The sequence below is a fragment of the Sciurus vulgaris genome (assembly GCF_902686455.1).
Source record: "Sciurus vulgaris genome assembly, chromosome: 3".
Lineage (NCBI taxonomy): Eukaryota > Metazoa > Chordata > Mammalia > Rodentia > Sciuridae > Sciurus > Sciurus vulgaris.
In genome coordinates this window covers 99,296,370-99,319,533 of record NC_136463.1, presented here as the reverse complement: position 1 = coordinate 99,319,533, position 23,164 = coordinate 99,296,370, and the positions used below count along the sequence as shown (strand labels likewise).

Here is a 23,164-nt window from a genome sequence, read left to right as displayed (position 1 = left end):
CTGGGATAGATTCAAACTAAAAAGCTTTCTCTCAGCAAAGGAAACTATCAGCAATGCGAAGAAAGAGCCTACAGAGTGGGAGAATATCTTTGCCAATCATACTTCAGATAGAGCAGTAATCTCCAGAATCTATAAAGAACTCAAAAAACTCTACTCCAAGAATTCAAATAATCCAGTCAACAAATGGGCTAAGGAAATGAATAGACACTTCACAGAAGAAGATCTACAAGCAATCAACAAACATATGGAAAAATGTTCAACATCTCTAGTAATAAGAGAAATGCAAATCAAAACCACCCTAAGATTCCATCTTACCCCAATTAGAATGGCGATTATCAAGAATACGAGCAACAACAGGTGTTGGCGAGGATGTGGGGAGAAAGGTACACTCATACATTGCTGGTGGGGCTGGAAATTAGTGCAGCCACTCTGGAAAGCAGTGTGGAGATTCCTTAGAAAACTTGGAATGGACCCTCCATTTGACCCAGCTATCCCACTCCTTGGCCTATACCCAAAGGACTTAAAATCAGCATACTACAAAGATACAGCCACATCAATGTTCATAGGTGCTGAATTCACAATAGCCAGACTGTGGAAGCAACCTAGATGCCCTTCAATTGATGAGTGGATAAAGAAACTGTGGTATATATATACAATGGAATATTACTGATCCATAAAGAATGATAAAATTATGGCATTTGCAGGCAAATGGATGAAATTGGAGAATATCATGCCAAGTGAGATAAGCCAATCTCAAAAAGCCAAAGGACGAATGATATCGCTAATAAGTGGAGGATGACACATAATGGGGGGGAGGGAAGGGTTAGTGTTAGGGTTAGAGTTAGGGTTAGGGAGGGGGGCAAGTATGGAGGAAGGAAGTACTGTATAGAGGGTAAAGAGGGGTGGGAGGGGTGGGGGGAAGGGAAAAAATAACAGAGTGAATCAAACAACATTACTCTATGTAAATTTATGGTTACACAAAAAAAAATAAAATAAAAATATCAGTTTTGTTCGCAAAAAAAAAAAAACTGTGGTATATATACACAATGAAATATTATTCAGCCATAAAGAATGATAAAATTATGGAATTTGCAAGCAAATGGATGAAATTGGAGAATATCATGCTAAGTGAGAGAAGCCAATCTCAGAAAACGGAAGGACGAATGATCTCACTGATAAGCGGATGATGACACATAGTGGGGGATAGGAGGAGGGCAAGAATGGAGGAATGAAGGACTGTTCAGAGAGAAAAGAGGGGTTGGAGGGGTGGGGGGAAGGGAAAAAATAACAGAATTAATCAAACAATATTACCCTATGTAAATTTTTGATTACACAAGTGGTATGACTTTACTCCATGTACAGATAAACAATATGTATCCCATTTGTTTATAATAAAAAAAAAGAAATAAAAAAAAAAAACATAGGGGATATCTGTAGTGAATCTCTAGTACAGTTATACTCACATTGAAGTACTTTTCCCTTATTGAATGGAGGGCAGGGGTGAAACATCATCTGACTGCTTTTTGGAGGATGAATAGACTTTTTCTCCATTTTAGTGGAGAATATTTCATCCATACTTCTAAATTGAAGTTGCTTCCTCTGATTGGAATTAGGAGGCCAAGCTCACAAGCCACAGTTGTGATTTCCTTTCTTTTACTGACTCTGTGGGCTATAGCTTTGCCTTAATGTAGGATCTGGAGCAGGTCACTTGGTAAGGAAGTGTGACCTAGGAAATGTGAGCATAGTTCTTTCTTGCTAGGTATGTGATAAATTTGAAATATAGTGTGGTATGCTAGATGGGACTAAGAGAAATGTATCTCAGGAAGACTGTGATGTAGTTTGTGTGGAATCACCCTAATGCATCATTTAAGATCATCTTAACAGTTATTATTTATATTGTATTTTGTTCTTTTCATCTGTTTCCCCCTCTATTTATGTGTCTGCTAATTATTTAAAGAGCACAATTATTTGGGTTGTTATCAAGGAAAGCATATTTTTTAAAAAAATAATGTTTTTATTTGTTTCACTTATAACCATGTAGGGGATTTTAATTTATCCCATTTGATCTTAAAAAATTAGCTTTCAAATGTTTTCTTTTTGTGATATAGACCAAGTAATTAAAATTAAAATTAGAATTGTCACACACAGGATTTAGCAAATCAAATTTTATAATAAGCATCATGTTTAAAATAAGAATATATAAAAGATGTGCACACAGTCCTGGGACTCACACCTTTGAATTGTTTTCTCTTGAAGATATACTGTATTATTGAAAACTTCATCCTCAAGCATTTCTTGAGTGCCTACTGTTTATAGTACACTTTGTTAGCTTTGACTTTTATAATTAATTATCTGATGATACTCTAATGATGAAAGTGATGTGTGAAATAGCAAACATTGGGGATACTAAATTATTTGCAGGAGGTATTTCTCCAAAAGGCATATTAAGCACCAAATTTGGGGAAGATTTCAAAGAACTGTCATGGACTTGCCAAAACAAACACAGGAGGAATAATCAAAACAAAGGGGTAATCTCTGAAAAGCATAAGAAAAGTGTTGCAAATCAAATGATGAAACAATAGAGTAAAACATTCTGGGAAGCAAGTTTAACGGTATTTTTGAAAAGTACTGAAAAATTTAGATCCTGTACCTAATATAAAAGGACTGAATATTTATGAAGTATTTTGTTTTGTGACTGATAGTTTTAGAAGTGACTTGGTAAATAGTGAGTCACCATATTTTTCCTTGTTAGCTCAGGTGTTACTTGGGCACCAAGTAACTTTCTCTACATGATTGTCAGGAATTGCTTAGTTGATGTGCCAGGAAGCAGATATTATTGTTATTATTATTGTTATTCTTCATGTTATGATCATTTTAATTATTACTATGTCATAATATTCAAACAATTGAAGATGGTGTTCAAAACCTTTGTGCTTACCTGTGCTGTTTCCCCCCAGGCTTGTGCCTGAACTGAGTTTTCTGTATCTATTTGAGTGATGGTGTTCTGGCTAGACGTCACTGTGTCCTTTTGTGTGTATAAACTTAGACAATGCAGGTGTCATGATGATGAGGCTTGTATCCATTACCTTGGTTCTCTAGTCTTCTTATAGTGTTTAGAAATGTACTCCAGAGATTCATGAGTGGCATGAACTAAAGGGCAAAGAACATTCCAATATAAAATGATATGCTGCTGTTAAGGAATAGTCTTCTACAATAGATTAATCATGAGATGAATTATAAATATTTCACATACTAATTATATTAGTTTATGGAGATAAAACACCATATGAAGTGTTCCCAGCACACTCAGCAAGTTAGATGCTCTTTGCATGTTAATCAACTTGCTTCTTCAAGGCTGACGATCATGAATCCCTGAAGATGACAGAAACTATTATCATGATATTGTACATTTCTGATCTTTGTACTAGGTTGACACCTTCCTTTCCCCATGAGCTCCTTTTCTTCGGATCGTATCTTGAGTACTTCATATATTAGAATGGTAAAATAGAAAATAGTACTTGAAAAATTATTAGGAACCCAAAGAAGAAAGTAATGGGCTCAGTCTAAAATGACAGCAAATAAAACTTCCTAGAATCCTGTTGGGTGCTGAAGTAAGATGGGACACACAGGCTTCTCTCTCTCTCTCTCTCCCTCTCTCTCCCCCTCCCTCCCTCCCTCCCTCCCTCCCTCCCTCCCCCCCCTTTTGTTTTCCATATTAGGGATTAAAACAAGTTGCACTCTGCCACTGAGCAACATTCCCAGCTCTTTTTACTTTATATTTTGAGATTGGGGAAAAGAGGCCACCAAGTAGCAGACCAGAATCTTCCTGTATATCACCTTATTTAATCTTCTCTACCACCACCCTAAGAGATATGTTTTATTGTCCCTGTTTTACTGATTAAGAAGTTAAAACACAAAAGATTTGGTTAAATGCTAAGTTGCCCAGGACTTGTGATCCTCCTGCCTCAGCCTCCCAAGTAGATGGAATTACAGACATGCCTCACCACACTTAGCTCTCATGTGTTTTATTAACAGTAGGAATGGATGTCATATTGAACACTTTACTATAAACCTTGAATCAACCATTTTTGTTTTCCCAGTGTCATTGAAGGAAGGAATGCTTACCTCATTTCTTCACTTATTTGAAGACAGTTATTCAGCACCTGGGTAGGATAGGGAAGAGGAATGATAGAGGGCCTGCCCTAAGGGAAAGTACAATCTAGAGTGACAAGTGCCCTGCTAGGGAAACTGTAGGATACTAAAGAATAACACATTTAATTTATCTCATCAAGGAATATATAATTTTAAAAAGCATAGGAAAAATATTAGTGAAACATGTAGAAGAGATAGGTAAAATTATCTATCATCCAGAACCCACATTTTTTTTTTTAATTGTAAACAAATGGGATACATGTTGTTTCTCTGTTTGTACATGGCATAAAGGCATACCATTTGTGTAATCATAAATTTACATAGAGCAATGTTGTTTGATTCATTCTGTTATTTTTTCCCTTCCCCCCACCCCTCCCACCCCTCTTTACCCTCTATACAGTAGTTCCTTCCTCCATACTTGTCCCCCTCCCTAACCCTAACTCTAACCCTTCCCTCCCCCCCATTATGTGTCATCCTCCACTTATCAGCGATATCATTCGTCCTTTGGCTTTTTGAGATCGGCCTATCTCACTTGGCATGATATTCTCCAATTTCATCCATTTGCCTGCAAATGTCATAATTTTATCATTCTTTATGGCTGAGTAATATTCCATTGTATATATATACCACAGCTTCTTTATCCACTCATCAATTGAAGGGCATCTAGGTTGGTTCCACAGTCTGGCTATTGTGAATTGAGCAGCTATGAACGTTGATGTGGCTATATCTCTGTAGTATGCAGATTTTAAGTCCTTTGGGTATAGGCCAAGGAGTGGGATAGCTGGGTCAAATGGTGGTTCCATTCCAAGTTTTCTAAGGAATCTCCACACTGCTTTCCAGAGTGGCTGCACTAATTTGCAGCCCCACCAGCAGTGTATGAGTGTACCTTTCTCCCCACATCCTCGCCAACACCTGTTGTTGCTCGTATTCTTGATAATCGCCATTCTAATTGGGGTGAGATGGAATCTTAGGGTGGTTTTGATTTGCATTTCTCTTATTACTAGAGATGTTGAACATTTTTCCATATGTTTGTTGATTGCTTGTAGATCTTCTTCTGTGAAGTGTCTATTCATTTCCTTAGCCCATTTGTTGACTGGATTATTTGAATTCTTGGAGTAGAGTTTTTTGAGTTCTTTATAGATTCTGGAGATTAGTGCTCTATCTGAAGTATGATTGGCAAAGATATTCTCCCACTCTGTAGGCTCTTTCTTCGCATTGCTGATAGTTTCCTTTGCTGAGAGAAAGCTTTTTAGTTTGAATCTATCCCAGTGGTTGATTCTAGCTTTTATTTCTTGTGCTATGGAGTCCTGTTAAGGAAGTCTGGTCCTAGACCAACAAGGTGAAGATTTGGACCTACTTTTTCTTCTATAATCTGCAGGGTCTCTGGTCTGATTCCGAGGTCCTTAATCCATTTTGAGTTTAGTTTCGTGCATGGTGAGAGATATGGGTTTAGTTTCATTCTGTTGCATATGGATTTCCAATTCTCCCAGCACCATTTGTTGAAGAGGCTATCTTTTCTCCATTGCATATTTTTGGCCCCTTTGTCTAGTATGAGAAAATTGTATTTATTTGGGTTTGTGTCCGTGTCCTCTATTCTGTACCATTGATCTACCTTTCTATTTTGGTACCAATACCATGCCGTTTTTGTTACTATTGCTTTGTAGTAGAGTTGAAGATCTGGTATTGCAATACCCCCTGTTTCACTCTTCCTGCTAAGGATTGCTTTAGCTATTCTGGGTTTCTTATTCTTCCAGATGAATTTCATAATTGCTTGCTCTATTTCTGTAAGGTACACAATTGGGATTTTAATTGGAATTGCATTGAATTTGTATAGCACTTTAGGTAGTATGGCCATTTTGACAATATTAATTCTTCCTATCTAAGAACATGGAAGATCTTTCCATCTTCTAAGGTGCAGAACCCACATTTTTAATAGACATATCTGGTGACCAGGCTGTTTGGTTTAATTAATTCTCCAGTGCATTTTTCTTTCATTAGCTTATTATCCATTATCTTTTGTTACTACTGGGCTTTCTCCTGATATTTAGCATTTGTAAAACCTGTCTCTGTATTTACCCTCCACTGTAGCCTCTGATTTGGTCTCTCCTCTTTTGATAAGGAATGTTGTCACCACCTATCAGCATATGGAAGCTAGAACCCTTTGAGTTACCAGTAACTGCTCCCTTTTAATGACCATTTCTGTTTTATTCTTTACTTGCAGTGCCAGCTAGTGCCTAGGTCACTGTCCTGACCACCTCTGTGATATTTCAGTAGGTGCACTCCTTTGTGTGATTTAGGATGTTACCCAGAGGGCATCTCCTTAGGCAAGCCTTCATTGATGGTCATTCTCCTCTCTGCAGTTCATACAAACAGAGCAATCTAACCAGTCAGCTAATATGTGATAAATGAAGGAGTAAATCAAATGATTCAGGTTAGTGTAGTTCTTCTTTATACCATTTATATTATTTTTTTTCTCAGACATAGACTGTATTAAGTACAAGTAACTTTAAAAAGCGGAGTCAGATGATTCATAAAAAGTATGGGAAAAAAAGTAAGATCGTAGAGACTTCAGGTCTCCACCACTTGGATTTGAAATGCATTTCTTAGCATTTAATCAAGCCTTTTGTGTTTTAACTTCTTAATATATAAAACAGGGACAATAAGACTTATCTCTTTGGGTGGTGGTGAAGACTAAATTAGGTGATGCACAGGAAGATTCTGGCCTGATACTTGGTGTTGCTTCTTTTCCTTTAGAAATTATCAGCAACACCAGAATATTATGATAACTTAAGAAATTCATTATTAAAAAATTGAGTATGAAAGCCAGGTGCAATGGTACACATCTGTAATCATAGCAACTCAGAGACTGAAGTGGGAGGATTGCAAGTTCAAGGCCAACCTCAGTAACTTAGAGACCCTGTCTGAAAATAAGAAATGTAAAGGACAGGCTGTAGCTCAGTGGTAAGGCAACCCTGAGTTCAATCCTCAGTTGAAAGGGAATGGGGGTGGGGCAGGAGAGCAATGAAGAGAGCCTTTATTTTTTAAGTGAATTGGTTTTACCACTTCTGTATTAGGATATATTCTGAGCAACCTCCCTTATTTAAGTGTGGTAATGATTGATGATGGTATTTTATTTGATTCTTTATCTTCCTTATTTTACTACCATTTTTCATGGCAAATAAGAATCGACAAACCATTTAATTAAGAATAAGAAGAAATAGAGAACATTAGTGTGATAATAAATGTAATATTGCTAGTAGATAAAGTGTAAACTTATCTTGCATTTGCATGTCTTCAGGTCTATTGGAAGACTACCTTTTCAGTTTTATCTGATGCTTACCTTCCCCCTCTCCCCAAATGTACACTTTAGCCATTTATCCTTCTCCTATCTAACTTACTCTGATATCTCTGACCTTTGCACTACAGACCTCAGGACCAGTCTTCCCCTGCTTCCCCCAAATCCTGAGACATCCTGGTTTTTCACTGTTCTTTGTTGTTTTCCTTCCTCTCAACTGCCATAGCAGGGAGGTTATATCTGCACAGCTTGATTCCCTGCTTTCCTGTCAAGTGCTTTTTACATAGTACCCTCTTGTCCACAGTGTTCTTACGGCCATCATAGTAAGTACAGGATGGGAAAATTACATGGTAGAGAAAAGCAAAACTGCCTGATTAAGTAATGCCATTACATACTATAAGACAGTTTTGGGGAAAACTGAATTATCTTTTTAACAACCTATAAATTACCCATCACAAGAACCTAGGGAATTAAATAACTGTCTTCTTTTCTTTTAGATAAGACTTCCATCTTGTATTTTAATTGTTTAGCAAATGAAAACATTTTGTATTTAGTGTTTCTTAAAAGTTTTTGAAATCTGTAGCATTTAAACGTGCAGTAGAAATGTTCTCATTAAGATGAAGCTGACAACTAAAAGTGTGTTAAAATGAATTTTGTATATTGATGACTAATGAATATTTGAACTGAGTTATGTTTCTACACAATTTTCATGAATTAAAAAAAATATGTTGAAACCAAAGACTTGAAATGTTTGAGAGTGATTTTCATTTATGCATGTTTGTATCATTGAGTTCCTATTATATTGAAGCACTTTCAAGACACTTTGTAAGTGATAAAGTGAAGAAAACAATCACACTCTTCCACTCCAGTTTTACTAGAAAATCCAGGCAGGCCACCCGGCATCTCCCTCAGCACTGGACATCTTACTCAAAGCCACTGTCATTTCTTTTCTCCTTACTGTCTTCCCACAACTCTCTCTGCAGTGTGTTTTCCATACAGTAGCCAGAGTAAAGTTTTCTGGTATTAAAAAGTAATATTAAAAATACTTTTTTAAAAATATTTTTTAGTTGTCAGTGGATCTTTTATTTATTTATATGTGGTGCTAAGTATTGAACCCAGGGCCTCACACATGCCAGGCAAGTGCTCTACCACTGAGTCACAACTCAAGCCCCTTAAAAAAAGTCTGATAAAATAGCTAGGCGCAGTGGGGCATGCCTGTAATCCCAGTAGCTCGGGAGGCTGAGACCGGAGGGTTGAGAGTTCAAAGCCAGCCTCAGCAAAAGTGAGGTGCTAGGTAATTCAGTGAGACAATAAAATACAAAATAGGGCTGGAATGCGGCTTAGTGGTGGAGTGCCCTTGAGTTCAATCCCTGGTACCAAAAACAAAAAACCCCCAAAACAAAGAAGATCTTATAAAATACTTAAACAAAAGTAATAGAAATATAGGAGATTTTGTAGAACTTTGTGAATATATGAGTACAAAAATTATACCCTAGTTGAAGATACTATGATATTCCATGTAGTCAAATGTATTAAAAATCATGTTTTAGAAATATTTCCAACATTGTAAAACAACATATTCTTAAGAGTTAAAATAAAAACAGAAAATCTATGCAATATATAAACCTATTATGAAGTAAAAATAATAAAATTAAATGCACCCAAAGTTCATATCTGTTTATGTCACTTCCTAACTTAAAAGTCTTCAGTCTCTTCCCATTGCTTTTATCATAAAATCCATAATTATTTTCATGTCTTAACAAGGTATTAGGTACTTCTTCAACCTCACCTCTGGCCACTTCCTGATCGAACACAGTGTTCTAATATCCTTGGTCTTCATTCCTTGACCTGGCGATTTTCTTCTTGCTTAGTTTTTATTTTTCATTTAACCTACTATCTTGCAAACAGGTGCTTAACATGAACTTGCTAGATAAGCACCAAAATGTGAATAGTGGCTACCTCTCTTTAGAGTGCTTATACATGCCATTCACTTTATATACATATTTTGTACTTACAACATTTTCTGTAAGGGGTATTTACTTTTTAATCATTATAAGAAAAAAAAAAGCATATTATAGGATTGGAGAGCTTGGTAGGCAAAACTGAGGTAATTAAGAGGAACTTAGAATTAGGATTTCGCAAGCAGATTCAAGAATTTGCTCAGAAAATCAGTTAGGCAAGCAATTGTGTTTAGGTCCTAGGGTGAAGGAGTGTTGGGTTAAGGAAAGCTTGTCTATCCAGAGCTGAGCTTTCCTATACGGTAGCCAATAGTTACAGATGGCTATCATTTAGATTTAAACTTAATCAGATCAAATTAAATAAGAAATTAGTTCCTCAACTCTACTGGCTACATTTAAAGTGCTCATTGCCATACGTGGCTCATCATATAGTGACAGTAGAGTTATAAAAGTTTTCTATCATCACGGGAAGTATGTCACAGGAAGTATAGAAACTAGGATTCTGGAGAGTATGTATTAAGGAACAGGAATCTGAAAGAGAAGAAAAGAACAAAAACTTTGGTAATGAGGCTGAACAACATGAATCCATATTGTGAGTTTAGATATTGAACAAAGTGACATAGCTGGAAGAATTGCTCTTTTGTCAAAGGGCTGCGGAAGCCATGCAAAAATTATTTAAGATGAGTAACACAGCTCAAACTGTTATCTGTGTTAAATTGTACACTCTTTCCTGTGATGTGATAAATGGTTTCAGGGAGGAGGGGGGCCTGTTGCAAAGATTTCATGGGGCAAGAGTGAGATAACCCAGTCCATGAAGGATTATTACTAGATTGTATGGGCAGTGGCTAGAATATTGAATGTGTATCCTCTCTTTTTTTTTATTTCACCTTCCTTCCCTACTGTTAAAATATAAAAATAGCATCTTGATAATAATGCTCTCACTCTTACAGGGTATAGGTATATTTTGGCATCTCTTTTTTACATAGTAAATAGAGTAAAAGGCAAACAACTGGGTTATTCAAACCTGAGAAAAAAGTAAAATTCCTTATCTTGCATTTTATTGTGTTTAAATTGTTTTGTATTCTTTAAGCAAATATGAGTCAAATTATAGATACAATGTGTACTGGAAACAATCAAAACATGTATATGGATACTATCCCAAATACATGGAATGATGTTAATATGCTTGCAGCATAAAGCCATTTTGGTTAGACGATTATAATAGCAACTTACTTGTACTTTGGGTGAAATGGTAAGCTAATGATGTAGCCATTAATTTGAATTTAGCAGACATTTTTAAATATAGGTTTCTTTTACAGAGACAAAAGTTGCAATTTAAAGCTCTTTGGTGGTCTAACAACAGCTTAATTCTGTAGTAGCATGGTAATAAGTACTAATCCAGCTTATACAGTGATTGTAGTATGTCATGTTTGTGAAAGATTGTCCAACTGCTTCTCTCTGGGTTTTATGTTAATTTAAAATATTAAACATAAAACCTTATAACATCTTCATGCTGAGATAAACTGTTCAATTTAACTTATGCTCAAGCAGCAGCTGTCAGGAATTATCTTGTTCCTAGTGGTTTTTGCTATCACCTTGTGCCCTTTCCTGCCAGAGACACGCCATGAGATGATAAAGTACACCTTGTTAGGATTTATTGCTTAAATAACACCTGAGGCAAGGTGAACATTGGTAGCCTAGGGATTAGCTGCTGATTGACTAATGCCATTCATTGTGTAATTATCAACTTTAAAAAATTGATGGTAGAGGGAAAAGTAAAAATTGCCTGTACTTGCATTTCTTTTGTGGACATCTTCATCATTCTTTGGGGTGTCAAACTAGAGATTTGAGAAATTGCTTATGGTCCAGTTTTAAGCACCATTTTACAAATAATAAAGTCAAGAGAAACACTTTAGTAATGATGGAAAGATAACTGAATACTGTTTCAAGATTTATTATAAAATTACAATTAATTTTCTTTTAACAATTCAACTGAAGCAGGTGTTCGAGTGGGCAGTCTTATCAAATGGTTAGTGCTATGAAAATCTATATCATTTCTCTTCTGTAGTGCATTCATTATGTGGGAGGTTTTCTTGGAAGGCTTTGTTCTTTATTATGGATCAGCTGGTGAGTAGGGAAAGGAGAAGGGGGCATGAAGAAAAAGTGGAGTGAAGGATTTGCCTTGGTTAAACATTTGCTATTGATGGTCCACTCTGAGGACAATCTTGACATATGATATTAATGACTGGATATGTCAAGAAATGCATAAGCAATGGACTCGTTCTTTATGGAATGTAGAATTTTCCCTTCTACTTAAGTGTTATTTAATTCATATTCCCATCAAGTCTATAGTTTTATAAAGGTGTAACTCACCAAGAATTTTGCAATAGGGCAATGAATTGCATATACCCAATTCATTCAGATCAATCAACTGCTAATGTACATTTTGCATTTTCTCTATGTAGTTGTATACACATAAATGTTTATTATCAGAAGAATTTTACTAATGTTGTAAGAATTAGTTGCAGACATCTTGACACTTCACATGTAAATAATTTGACATGAATCTTCTGAGATGACTGCAATAAAAGCATTATATTTAAGAAATTTGAGATTGATTACAATCTAAAATCTTAATTTCAGACTGTATTCACATTTTCCCTGTTGTCCTGATGATGGCTTTCATTCCGTTTTTTTTCCCCCCATTCCAGTATCCAAGCAAGGATCAAACACTGAATTTTGATTTGGAGACTCTTTATTTTCCTTTAATTTAGATTTTTTTTTCTTGTATGACATTGATATTTTCTGTTCTCTAGCTCAATTTCTTCACAAGCTATTTGTCTGAATATTGCCTCACTGCCAAATTCAGATCAGGTATTTTCAACAGGACTATTTCACTGATGATTTTTTACCTATCTCAGTGCATCATACTTGGAATACATGATTCCTCTTTATTCCATTATTGATCATATTGTTTGATAACTTGGTTAAGCTGGTGTCTACCAGATTTCTCCTTATAAGAGGTTATCACTTTTTTCCTTTGTAATTAATGTCAGATAGAGGCTGGCATTTAATGTATTTTTCTGCTCTGTGTGTGAAAACATTGAGGATTTAATAATTAAAAATGGGAGTCATTGCTTACAGTGGTGTATGTAGTGGGGGAGGGGGAGGTAGAATAGAGGAGGAGGAAGATGATTCAATAAGTAGACCCACAGTGGCTATCCATTCCCCTTTAAGAAAAATTATATTGATTGAAATTAATATTTTATTGTTTTTCTCCAATAAGGATCAGATTTGTAGGTAACCAAATATTTCAGAATTTCGGTGTAAGTTTTAAGAAAGGCTTCTACTTGGTGATGGTGGTGATAGGGCTATCTTTGAATGAAATAGGGACAATTATGACCATAATTTTACTGCTTCCTTTAGTTGTATATAGATGAACAGTTTAAAAAAATAAATACACTTCCTTGGTAATAATTTTTTTTTTTTTAACTTCAAAGAAATAAACCATAACATTAGTACAGCAAAGTGGTTTAAAGAGGGATTGCTAGCTTTTGGTCTTATGTGCTTCTTGTATGCCATGAAGAAGGCACTTGAATTCCTATTTATGATATTATGCACTTATTATGTCATCATTCTTCTTGTGTGAAAGGCTAGTGCTGCAGATCATATAAACACCTGAAGTTAGCTATTTGGCTTGTCAGCAAGCAAGGATTTATAGTATTTGTAATCATGGTAATAACAAGGATGATATTTTCTATTTATTAAGTACAGATAAAAGCATTTGCAATGTAAGTGGTCCACAACCAATTCAGAGTTGTGGTGTAATGAAAAGCACTTCAGGCTTAGAAGATCTGCAGTCTCTGCTTTGCCACTTTCTACCAGTGTGATCCTAGAAAAAAACAAACAAAACAAACCCTTAACTTTCTTGAACCTAACGTTTTTAGAATGGGAATTCAAGCTCTAATGGTCAGATATGCTACATTATGTTCTAAAGATGACTTTCTGTTAAAATTGTGCCATCTAAATGTCCCCAGCTGCTAAGGCATGGTTTTTCTTTCCCTCTGTTGTATCCATTGTGGTAGGTATCTCATTAGGGATGCGTAGCTAGGTTGTCCCTGACTATTATTGCTCCTTTCTGATTGTTCCTCTGATACTTTGTGTATGTCAGCATCCATCCTGGTAGTTGTCTTGTTCAGCTTTTCTGTTCTTGTTTCAACCATGTCACCTACTAGACATTTAAGTAAATGCTTGTGGAATGAAAGAGTGAATATACACTTGTTTTATTTATAAACATGCATAGAGATATGCTTTCAGTAACATCTAAAAACAAGGCATCAATTTTCCTTTACCTCTTATCTGTGCTTTATATAAGGAATTTTTTGAGTGTTATCTGGTGCATTAGTAGTCTAGTAATGAAGAAGAAAAAAATAAATATTTTAAAAAATACAAGAATTATAGGATACTCTGAAAAGGGGTGAGAAAAAATGCCAATTGAAAAAGACCACACTAGATAAGTCTACTGTGTAAATCAAAGGGTTTATGTCATAACATGAACATGTACCATTCCTGCTTATATATTGAGTTCAGTAGTTGGTTGCATAAAGAAGTAAAGTGTAATGAAACTGGCAAGCAAAGTATTCCCCAGTCAGCCTTATCTTTGTTCCATTTGTCCTTCCGATAGAGCTTTTCTTGCCGTTTTCAATAAATCATCTAGGATTTTTTTTTTTTTTTTTTTTTTTTTTTTTTTGCATCTCTCAGTAACTGAGCTGAGAAGACCAATGAGATTCAGGGCTTTTATAGTTCTTAGCAACTGCTTTTAAGAGATCAAAACTTAGAATGCTGGCTACATGGTATTAGGGCTCAACTATTGATGTGTCCTAGAGGGGATATGTTTTTTCTTGGGATGGGAAGAGGAAAGAGGAGAGAAGGGCAAAAGATGACCCCTTCAAGCATGCTTGGGACAGTAAACCCTAATTTCTTTGTTTCCTAGGATCCTCTTTGCAAGTTCAGTGCTTAACCTGACTGAACTGACTGCCTTCGGCCTGACCTTGGGGAAATTGAAAAAGATTCTGTACTTCCATGAGAACCATTTGGTATATCCTGTCAAGAAACATCAAGAGAGGGATTTCAATATGGTTACAACCAAATTCTTTCATGGTAGGTATAGGTTGCATCATATTTACCCCTTTGCCATCTTTTCTTTATGGGTGGTTAGCTTTTAAATCTGGAGACCTACTATACACTTATAACACCTTTAGGGATGGTGCAAAATGTTTGAATATTCCTTCCATAATAGCAATTACTTGTGCTTCTCTAGTATATATAAGATCACAGCTACTTCTTTTATAAATACATAAATGTAACAATCTAATTATATATTGAACTAATTATCTAACTGTAGATTTCCAGCATTCAAAGTAGAATCAAAAGGTTGACAGGGACCGTCACCCCTTGATCCCATAATTTATTGTTTAAAACATACTTTTAGAAAGGGCAGTTTGTGAACTCACATTTACCAACTAATTTCACTGTATTCAGCTATAATAAAAATAGAAATTTACAGAGAAATAAAATTAAAATGTAATAGATTGAGAGATGTGGCCTCCCCTATATTTTGGTTGTTTTCAAGGCAGAAAACTATGGAAAAGGGAAAACGAATCTGTGTGTTTTTCCCCTGCATTGAATCTTCTGAAATGACACAGCCTTAAAATACCATGACATTTCAAAGGTGAGGGTCCTTTTTCTACTGTTACTTCAACAAAGTAACATCTCCTGATGCTTAGTTAATGAAAGAAGTTAATAACAACTCAGAAAATGGCCTTGCTTGTGTCCTAGTCACATAACTACATGCATCAATGGACTTGGTTGGCAGGGATTGGTACGTTTTACTCACCTTTATTAACAGTTATTAGCAGTTAGGATTGATGATGTGTTTAAGCAGACCTTCAACTCATAAGTCAGTTCCATTGTCTAGTTGACATAGAAACAACTGTATGGTAATAATTCTGTGTTTTGAGCATTTCGTAAATGTTTTCCTGCAATCATTTTTACAAGCTGCTTCAATTGTGAAGTAGCAGTGCTATCAAAATAGAGTGGAACTGCTTCACGTCAAATGTCTCATAAAAAAGCAACTGTTTTAAAATTTCATAATAAAATTAAAATACTTTATTTTATATTGAAACAAAGGGAAATATGTTTTAAAAATGAAAATAAATCATTTTGTGCTTTATAAGTATGGAAAACATTTGTAATATTCCTATGATTTCTTGAATTAGCATCATTCTTTCTTCAGATATTGTGTGTTTATTACCCCTGAGAAAACACTGGGGAAAAAATTAAGTCTCTTTTTCCTTTTATGGGTGGCTTTAAAGTTAATGGAAGTTACACCCATTCATATCAGGAAGCAAATGCACCAAAAAGAATATTTTGTAAACAGTTTTGCATCTTTAACTTAACCTACCTAAATTTTTAAGAGATATAAGTGGTTGGGTTTTAGCTTTCCCTTCGGGAATAGATGTCTAAAACAAGTTTCACCCTCACTCTCCTCCCCTCTTTCATAAGAAATTGGGTTTTACTCTCAGGGAAATGAGTCTGTAAAAGCTTGCACACAATTTTTCAGCATTTCTCTTCTCAAGAGGGTAAACTGATAGACAAGCTGGAAAGAAGATAGAACTTCATCATCATTTGGCTTCTTAATGGGAAAAAAATGGCTCACGGTTGTCCAGAGGAAAAATAAGAGTGTCAAAAAGCACTTGTTCTTATTCTCTTCAAAAGTATGACTCCCGCTTTCTCAAATGTTCTTTAGTTTTCTTGCTGACTTCTGCTTTTGTTGGCACTGTCAGATTTCTTCCTTGACTGTGGCAGTTAAGGACTTTAAGATGACTGACATAAGCACTCACCTTAAACAGAGGTTTCACTAAACCCCTGACTTATGAACATGTCGTAACTGTATATTATGACCTGTGGGTCGCTATTACATATGGACATATGATGAAACAGGCTAGCTGTAAAACATCCTTCAGCTTTTGGTGTATTAATTGGTTTCCTTATTGCTTAGGTTATGTCAGCACTTCTATGACTTTCTTTTGTTTATCCATGTTGCAGTCATTCCTGTTCTCCCACATTTGCACTAGCTAGGAACTTAAAAAAAAAAAAAAACTTTTATGCAAAAGGAATTTTGAAGGGGAGGCATGTGGGTCCCAGTTAAGATTTTGCTCATTGGTTTTTTTTCCTTCTACTGGGTATTAAAATAATAAATCTGGCTATCTTAGTAAGTATGATAAAAAACAGTATTTACTAAGGCATTCCTATCCCTGCTATAAGCTCTGCTTATTTTATGTTTAACAGTCCTATGGGCTTTGATGTTTTCTTTCAGCATTATTGATCTTCATTAAGGTGAAATAAAATTGCTGTATCTTTATATATATTCTTTCATGGAAGTGTTTGGATGCATTTCATTGAGATTCAGTGACACTGAATCATTGGTTAAATGAAAGAGGTCATTTTCAAAAATCAAAAGAGTGATTTTTTAAAAAGATCTACTACATTCAGGTTCTATCCAGCTCGTCCGTGATTATCATTTTGTTCATTGGTGTTCAAATAAATATTACAGGCAATCTGGAAATTGCTGACATGCTTTATCACACAAAATTTTCTTTCATGCCTTTTTATTTTTTTCAGCTTTTCTTTTTTAATGTTTTATTAGTGCATTATAGTTATAGGTAATTGTAGGATTCATCCTTTACAAAATCATAGAGACAAGGAATATAATTTGCTCTATTTCAGTCCCAAGTACTTCTCTTTCCTTCCTCCTACCCTCCGTCACATTTCTTATAAAAAATATTTTATATTATTTTTGTTTTTGCAAAATATTAAGGAGGAGCACAGTCTGTTTTGTCAAAAGCAACAACCAAATTATATTTGTTTTGTTTAATTCTAAAAGTTATGATATAGGTTCATTTATAATGCATTCCTTTATGTAATGAGTAGGACCAATGATATGGATTTCTGGATCCATTTCCACTAATTCATTCAACTTCTCTGATGACCCCAAATATAATATAGTGAAATAAGTTGATTATAGAGATATTATTGCCCTTCCCATGTAATTTCAGAACTTTGAAAAATATAACAGTTTCTTAAAGCAAAAGCTAAAGCAGAGAGTACACTTACAGACTTTGACCAAAAATGTGTTGAAAATACCACAATTTAGAATGAATTCTCTATCTAGCATCAGTTCTCCTTGAATGTGTGGCAAGATGTCCAGCAAACATTCTGTTCTCAGTATTGCAGTATAAAACAATGTATATCACTGACAGAGAAACTCAATCTTGGCAGATGGGCTACAATTAGAAAGTTTTTTCTAAACTAAATATTGTGGTTAATGTGGAAAGTTCCTGGCATTATGGGGAAGCTTGTTTTGGTGTGAAATCCCATGTGATTCCATTGAATCATTAATTTCCTGTTGTTTTTCCTCTTGCCATCAACCCATCTTCCCGGTACAACACAATGAAACTCACTTATCTAGTAGAGACATTTTGAGAGATAGTGATGGGAAGCGAAGTGTTCTTGCAATCCTGAAGTGCAGTGTAAACGATAATTAATACACAGAGGTTTTAGGCTTCTAAAAATCACTCTGAATGAATCTGAGTTCATCATTTGCATTGTTTTCCTTTATAGCCTAGTGGCTGATATGGTGGTTTTCAACTCAGTTTTTAATATGGAGTCATTTCTCACTTCTATTGGAAAATTTATGAAGCTGATTCCTGATCACAGACCCAAGGATCTGGAAAGCATCATCAGACCCAAGTGCCAAGTTATTTACTTTCCCATCAGATTTCCTGATGTGAGCAGGTCAGTGTATTTGACTCTGTTTTCAATATTGTATCATAAATTACTTCTCAAATGTGTAGAAATCAGTGTTTTTCCTGCCAATTTTAACATTTTGGCATAAGCATGGTTAATAGAGAGTTGAGTTGTTTCTCAGCATACTGTGTGTTACAAAGACTTTAAATAATTGTGTGTCTAGTGAATCACTGAGTGGTTAGTTTAGATATTGAGTTCTTCCTTTCTTTACTCTTATTTATTTCTCAAAATAGGCAGCTTTGGCTTTTAAGACTTACTGTCTTGTTTCTTTGTTATTTGTTACAGAAGTCATTGTCAAGCATATTTCTCAACTTTTGCATCCAGCTGTAGGTCCACTGGTTTATATGCATAATAATAACCCTTTAAAAAAGTAATATTAAACCTCATTTCTTGGATGACTTTAATTTCCAAAGTTATTTTTTTCTAATCTTTTTCTTCATTTTTATTATTTGTATTATCTTTATAAAGAGTTAAACCTTCCATATTGTGTATATACTTAATTGCCATTTCTCTTTCTCAGTTACTAAGGACATTTTTTATTACCCTTGTTAGTGGGCCCACCCTGAATTAGCAATGGATGATGTGGCTCTAAGGGAATGTTCTGGAATTCTTTTTCACTTTTGATTAAAACCTAGCAAAACTATTTTTACTACCATCAGGAATATTTCTCCCATGTGAATAGAAAGTTTTCTTCAGTGGGACTCACACTAGCTGGGCATACTGCTGTTTTGTAACTGCATCCTTAGAAGGAGTTTGGAGACAGCTGTTTCTCCCCCATCTCTGCAATGAAGGCAGGAAATGATTTAATATCCTTAGATGCTGTGCAGAAGGTCAGCATTAGCCACTATGTTCTAGATTTACTGAGTTCACCCAGGTTTTGCTGTAGGGTCAGTAGTCCTCATCTGCACCCCTAATGGTAATTTATGTGAGTGTCTTACTAGTTAGTATTTCATTGATGAAAAATCTGCCCATACCAAATCAAGTTAATGAGTCATAAAATTCAAGTTAGACCACTTTGCCCAATCCTTACTTGTGCATTGTAGGAAACAGAAGCCCAAAGAAGTAGAGACTGGCTGGCAATCACCTTGTCATGGTCACAGACTGGATTAAATTTAGCCTCTATAATGTTGATTCTAATTTCTGTTTAATGTTAAAACTTCCTGTCATTATAGGTAATTTCTTAGTAACATTTCATGATTTATTTGCCTTTTTGAAAACTATAAAGCTAAATGGAATCAGGATCACAATCGTTTTTCAGGTGTATGTGTGTAAACTTATGTTTTTTCATGTGTGTGTGTCCATTAGTCCTATCTTCATATATTTGAGGGTTTGGTTCCAAAACCTACACTCCAGGGATATCAAAATCTGCAGATACTCAAGTTCCTTATGTAAAGTGGCATAGTATTTATATTAACATATGCACATCTTTCCATATACTTAAACTCATCTCTAAATTCCTCATAATACTTAATACAATATAAAGACTGGGCAGATAGTGGTTACATGGCATTAGTTAAGCAGTTATGACAAGAAAAAAGGCAGTGTATGCTCAGTACAGACATACTGCTCTTCTCAGATACTTTGGATCTGTAGTTGGTTGAATCCCTGAATGGGGAACCAATGGATACAGAGGACTACTGTATGTGTGTGTATAAATATGTATAAGCATAGTTTTCTTATGTGTGATGGGAATATTTCAACTTTCGTAAACTCTTGTTGTCATACTTATACCTATTATTAATGGGAACACAGTTATAAATCTGAATTTTTAAAATATAGGGTTTATTTTTTGAAATAAGTTTTTAAGTCGTTTAGAAATAGCAAAGGTACATCTTTAAGTGAGTAGGTGGTATAGCTTATCTTGTTACTGCTGTAAATTTCCAAATAAATAATGTTTTAAAATTCATTTATATCTGATATGCTGCTATAACATAATTTGTTTAATACACCTGTGGCAATTGAATAGTTTATTAATTTGAACCATATTACCTTAAAGGAATCTAGCTAAATAGAAGAAGGTTAAGAAATATGTGGCCAAGATAACATTCATAAGCAAGGTCTTAGCCCAGAGTGTTATTTGAATTATTTTCAAATGGTAATTTGCTTTATATAACCCGAACTCATATAAAAAGTGAGACTAGGCTAATAATATTTCTCATTAAAATAGTTCTAATGAGGACTAGAGTAAAATAGTGTATGTACATATCTTGGTTTTCACCTAGTAAATGATAAAGTTTCAATGATTTTAATAAATGAATAACATATCCATTTAAAAATATGAGTAGGAAGACTCTTAAGAAATATAGAGCAGATAGGTTTTTGATATATTTAACATTTTATAACTTCCATAAAGTAATTTTTGCCCATTTTACAAAATGTAAAAGATTATTTAGACATATAGACTAAAGCAATCAACCATGGTGCCATTATCCACAGTAAATACTGATAATATTTTACAATATTTGATTTAAAATACCTTAATATTCATTGTGAAAAATTTAAACATAAATGTAAGTATAGAAATTTCATAAATCTTTATATACCCATTACTCTCTTTCAACAGTCATTGACTCATGACCCATCTTGTTTCATCTGTATCCTGCTCCCTTCCTATATCCCTCCCTCACTGGATTATTTTGAAGGAAATTTTGTATATCGTATCATTTCATCAATAAATATTTTAGTATGTACCAGAGAAAATAAGCTTCAGGTCGTAAGTATTTGTCGGAGTTAACATTCTGTGTTGACAGAAAGGACACCCACATGCTATAGCTCCCAAATCTGTAGTTGACAAAGTTAGTGTTATGTTATCAAAGTAAGGAATCTGGCTTATATGTTTGAACTGCAGAAGGATCTGTTGTCAGGTCCAAAACTCTTCAGAGTATTTAACTTCATCAGTTTAAGTGATGAAGTAAATAGACCGAAATCTAAGAAACCCAGAATTTCTACCCATTAAGTTAGTCCTCATTTGGAAGATAGTGAGGTTTAGAATCACCCAGTGTTTTGCTTTAAAATAACCTAAATTGATCTCCTCCTGTTCATAATTTGTTTTGAACCAGGTAGTTTTTCAAAGAGTTTGGCAAACTGAGTTAGGCATAGTGCAATTGGTAATATTAACATGATTTTAGAAAGGAGTTGGAAGACAAGGCAATTCATTTAAGAAGATACTCAGTCTTTATGGCCTCAGCTGATAAAAACCAGTGTTGGAATGTGGGAGAAAAGGCAAAAGTTAGCAGCTTTATTTATAATAAAAATGAGCACAGAAAGTGATACCTTGTAGCAGGAGTTAATCGTAAGGGGATAATCACATGTACCTTCAGAGCAACTCCAGGGATCTAGCATAATACTATACTCTTTGCAGAAATGGTAAAGTTGAGAAGGACAAGGAATGTTGGGAAGAAAGCAATGAATTAATCTAAAAATGTTTGTATACTGGGTTTAAAGGAGTAATTTTATATCCAAATAGGTATTTCTGATGGGCTAATGGAAATAAAGAACTAGAGTTCAAATGACATGGATGCTGCAGCTCTACACTGGTAGACAAGTCATGAAACCATAAGGGGTGACTGAGTGGGTTTTCATTGGGAATAGTTGTTTAAAGAAGAGATTGTATGGCTAAAGACAAATCTTTTTTCAGTGATTCTAATGGGTGGGAATAGGAATGAAATGATTGACAGAATATTAAATTAATACTTACTGAACATCTATGTCACAGGCATTTTGCATGAAAAGAGTGAGAGCTTATTACATAGACTGGGAGGACAAATTCAGTGCAAAGGAAATGCTATGCCAGTGATGTATGCAAACATTTTGAAAGTAAAACCTTGACAGAATGATTCATGGTGCCCGGGATAGAGAACTTGAAGCTTTTGGGGAGCATATGTTTTCCAGGAGTTTAGGATGGATTGTTGTTTTATGCAAAGATAGAGGCACAAATGTGTGCTTGTTTGTAGTGGTGAAAAGTCTTCTTTGAAGCATAAGCTATAGGGTGAAGGAAAGGGTGGAGAATTTGGTTATGATTACAAAAACTAAAAAACATGTGGAGCCTAATGAATGTTAGAATCACTGTTGGAATAGATGACCGAAATCAGCAACTTGACTTTAGCATGAATAAATGGTATAGTAAATAGGAAAATCATAGGTTTCCTGTTCTGTTTGTTAAGGAAATACTGTCACAAAACTGCAGTATATTTATTGTATGATTTCTACTTTTATTCATATCAACAGTTGATATATGGCAGTGTGATGACCAGAGTTTAACTAACACATTTCACACACACACACACACACACACACATACACACACACACACACACACACAGAGGCATTTGCTCAACATAATATTAACAGCTAGAAACTGAATACAAAGGTGAGAGAATAAGAAAAGTTGTGCCTTTAAGATCTTCATTGATTAGTTGAAAACTGGTAGCAAAATGTTCATATTCTGAGTAAATAATACAAAGAGTACCACTCCAGTGGAGTATGTAATCCAACTAATATGTTAATAGAAGGCTCTGGAAAGTTTTTTTTGAGAAATGATGACAATTGCTTATTAAATGACTTGAAGAAGTTGGTGTGTTTTTTTGAGAAAGGGAGCATGAGACATTAGAGAGTGGCATACTGTGTAAATTAGATAGTAATGGCCTGGAGGTCGAAGGCACCCTAGTGTGTGCAGGGAACCACAGTCATTTTATTATGCTTTAATCTAGATGGGTCAGGAAATGAGCTTATAGAGCAAGGTGACCAGTGCACATTGATATTTTACATAATAATTTAAGAGACTTGCATTTTATATAGGGGAGAACCTGACCATATTTGCTTTCTAAAAACATGACTCTTACACCAAGGTTCAGAGTGAACTTGTTGGAAGACAGTGTGAGAGTAAGATTAC

General features: G+C 34.9%; 1 protein-coding gene across 15 annotated transcripts in view; it reads left to right on the top strand.

The window, feature by feature from the left end:
* GTDC1 (glycosyltransferase like domain containing 1) overlaps positions 1–23,164 on the top strand; it is a 536,746-nt gene that overhangs the window by 197,068 nt on the left and 316,514 nt on the right. For 2 of the 15 annotated variants that reach the window (XM_079135663.1, XM_079135662.1), the window contains 2 exons: positions 14,399–14,565; positions 18,088–18,261. The exons of 12 other annotated variants lie outside the window; for them this stretch is intronic. In XM_079135663.1, the coding sequence (XP_078991789.1) occupies positions 18,101–18,261 (161 nt within the window). In that variant the 5' untranslated portion in view covers positions 14,399–14,565; positions 18,088–18,100. Of the gene's footprint in view, positions 1–6,373; positions 6,584–14,398; positions 14,566–18,087; positions 18,262–23,164 lie in introns of all 15 variants that reach the window. One more of the 15 variants, XM_079135661.1, reaches the window with a different exon arrangement.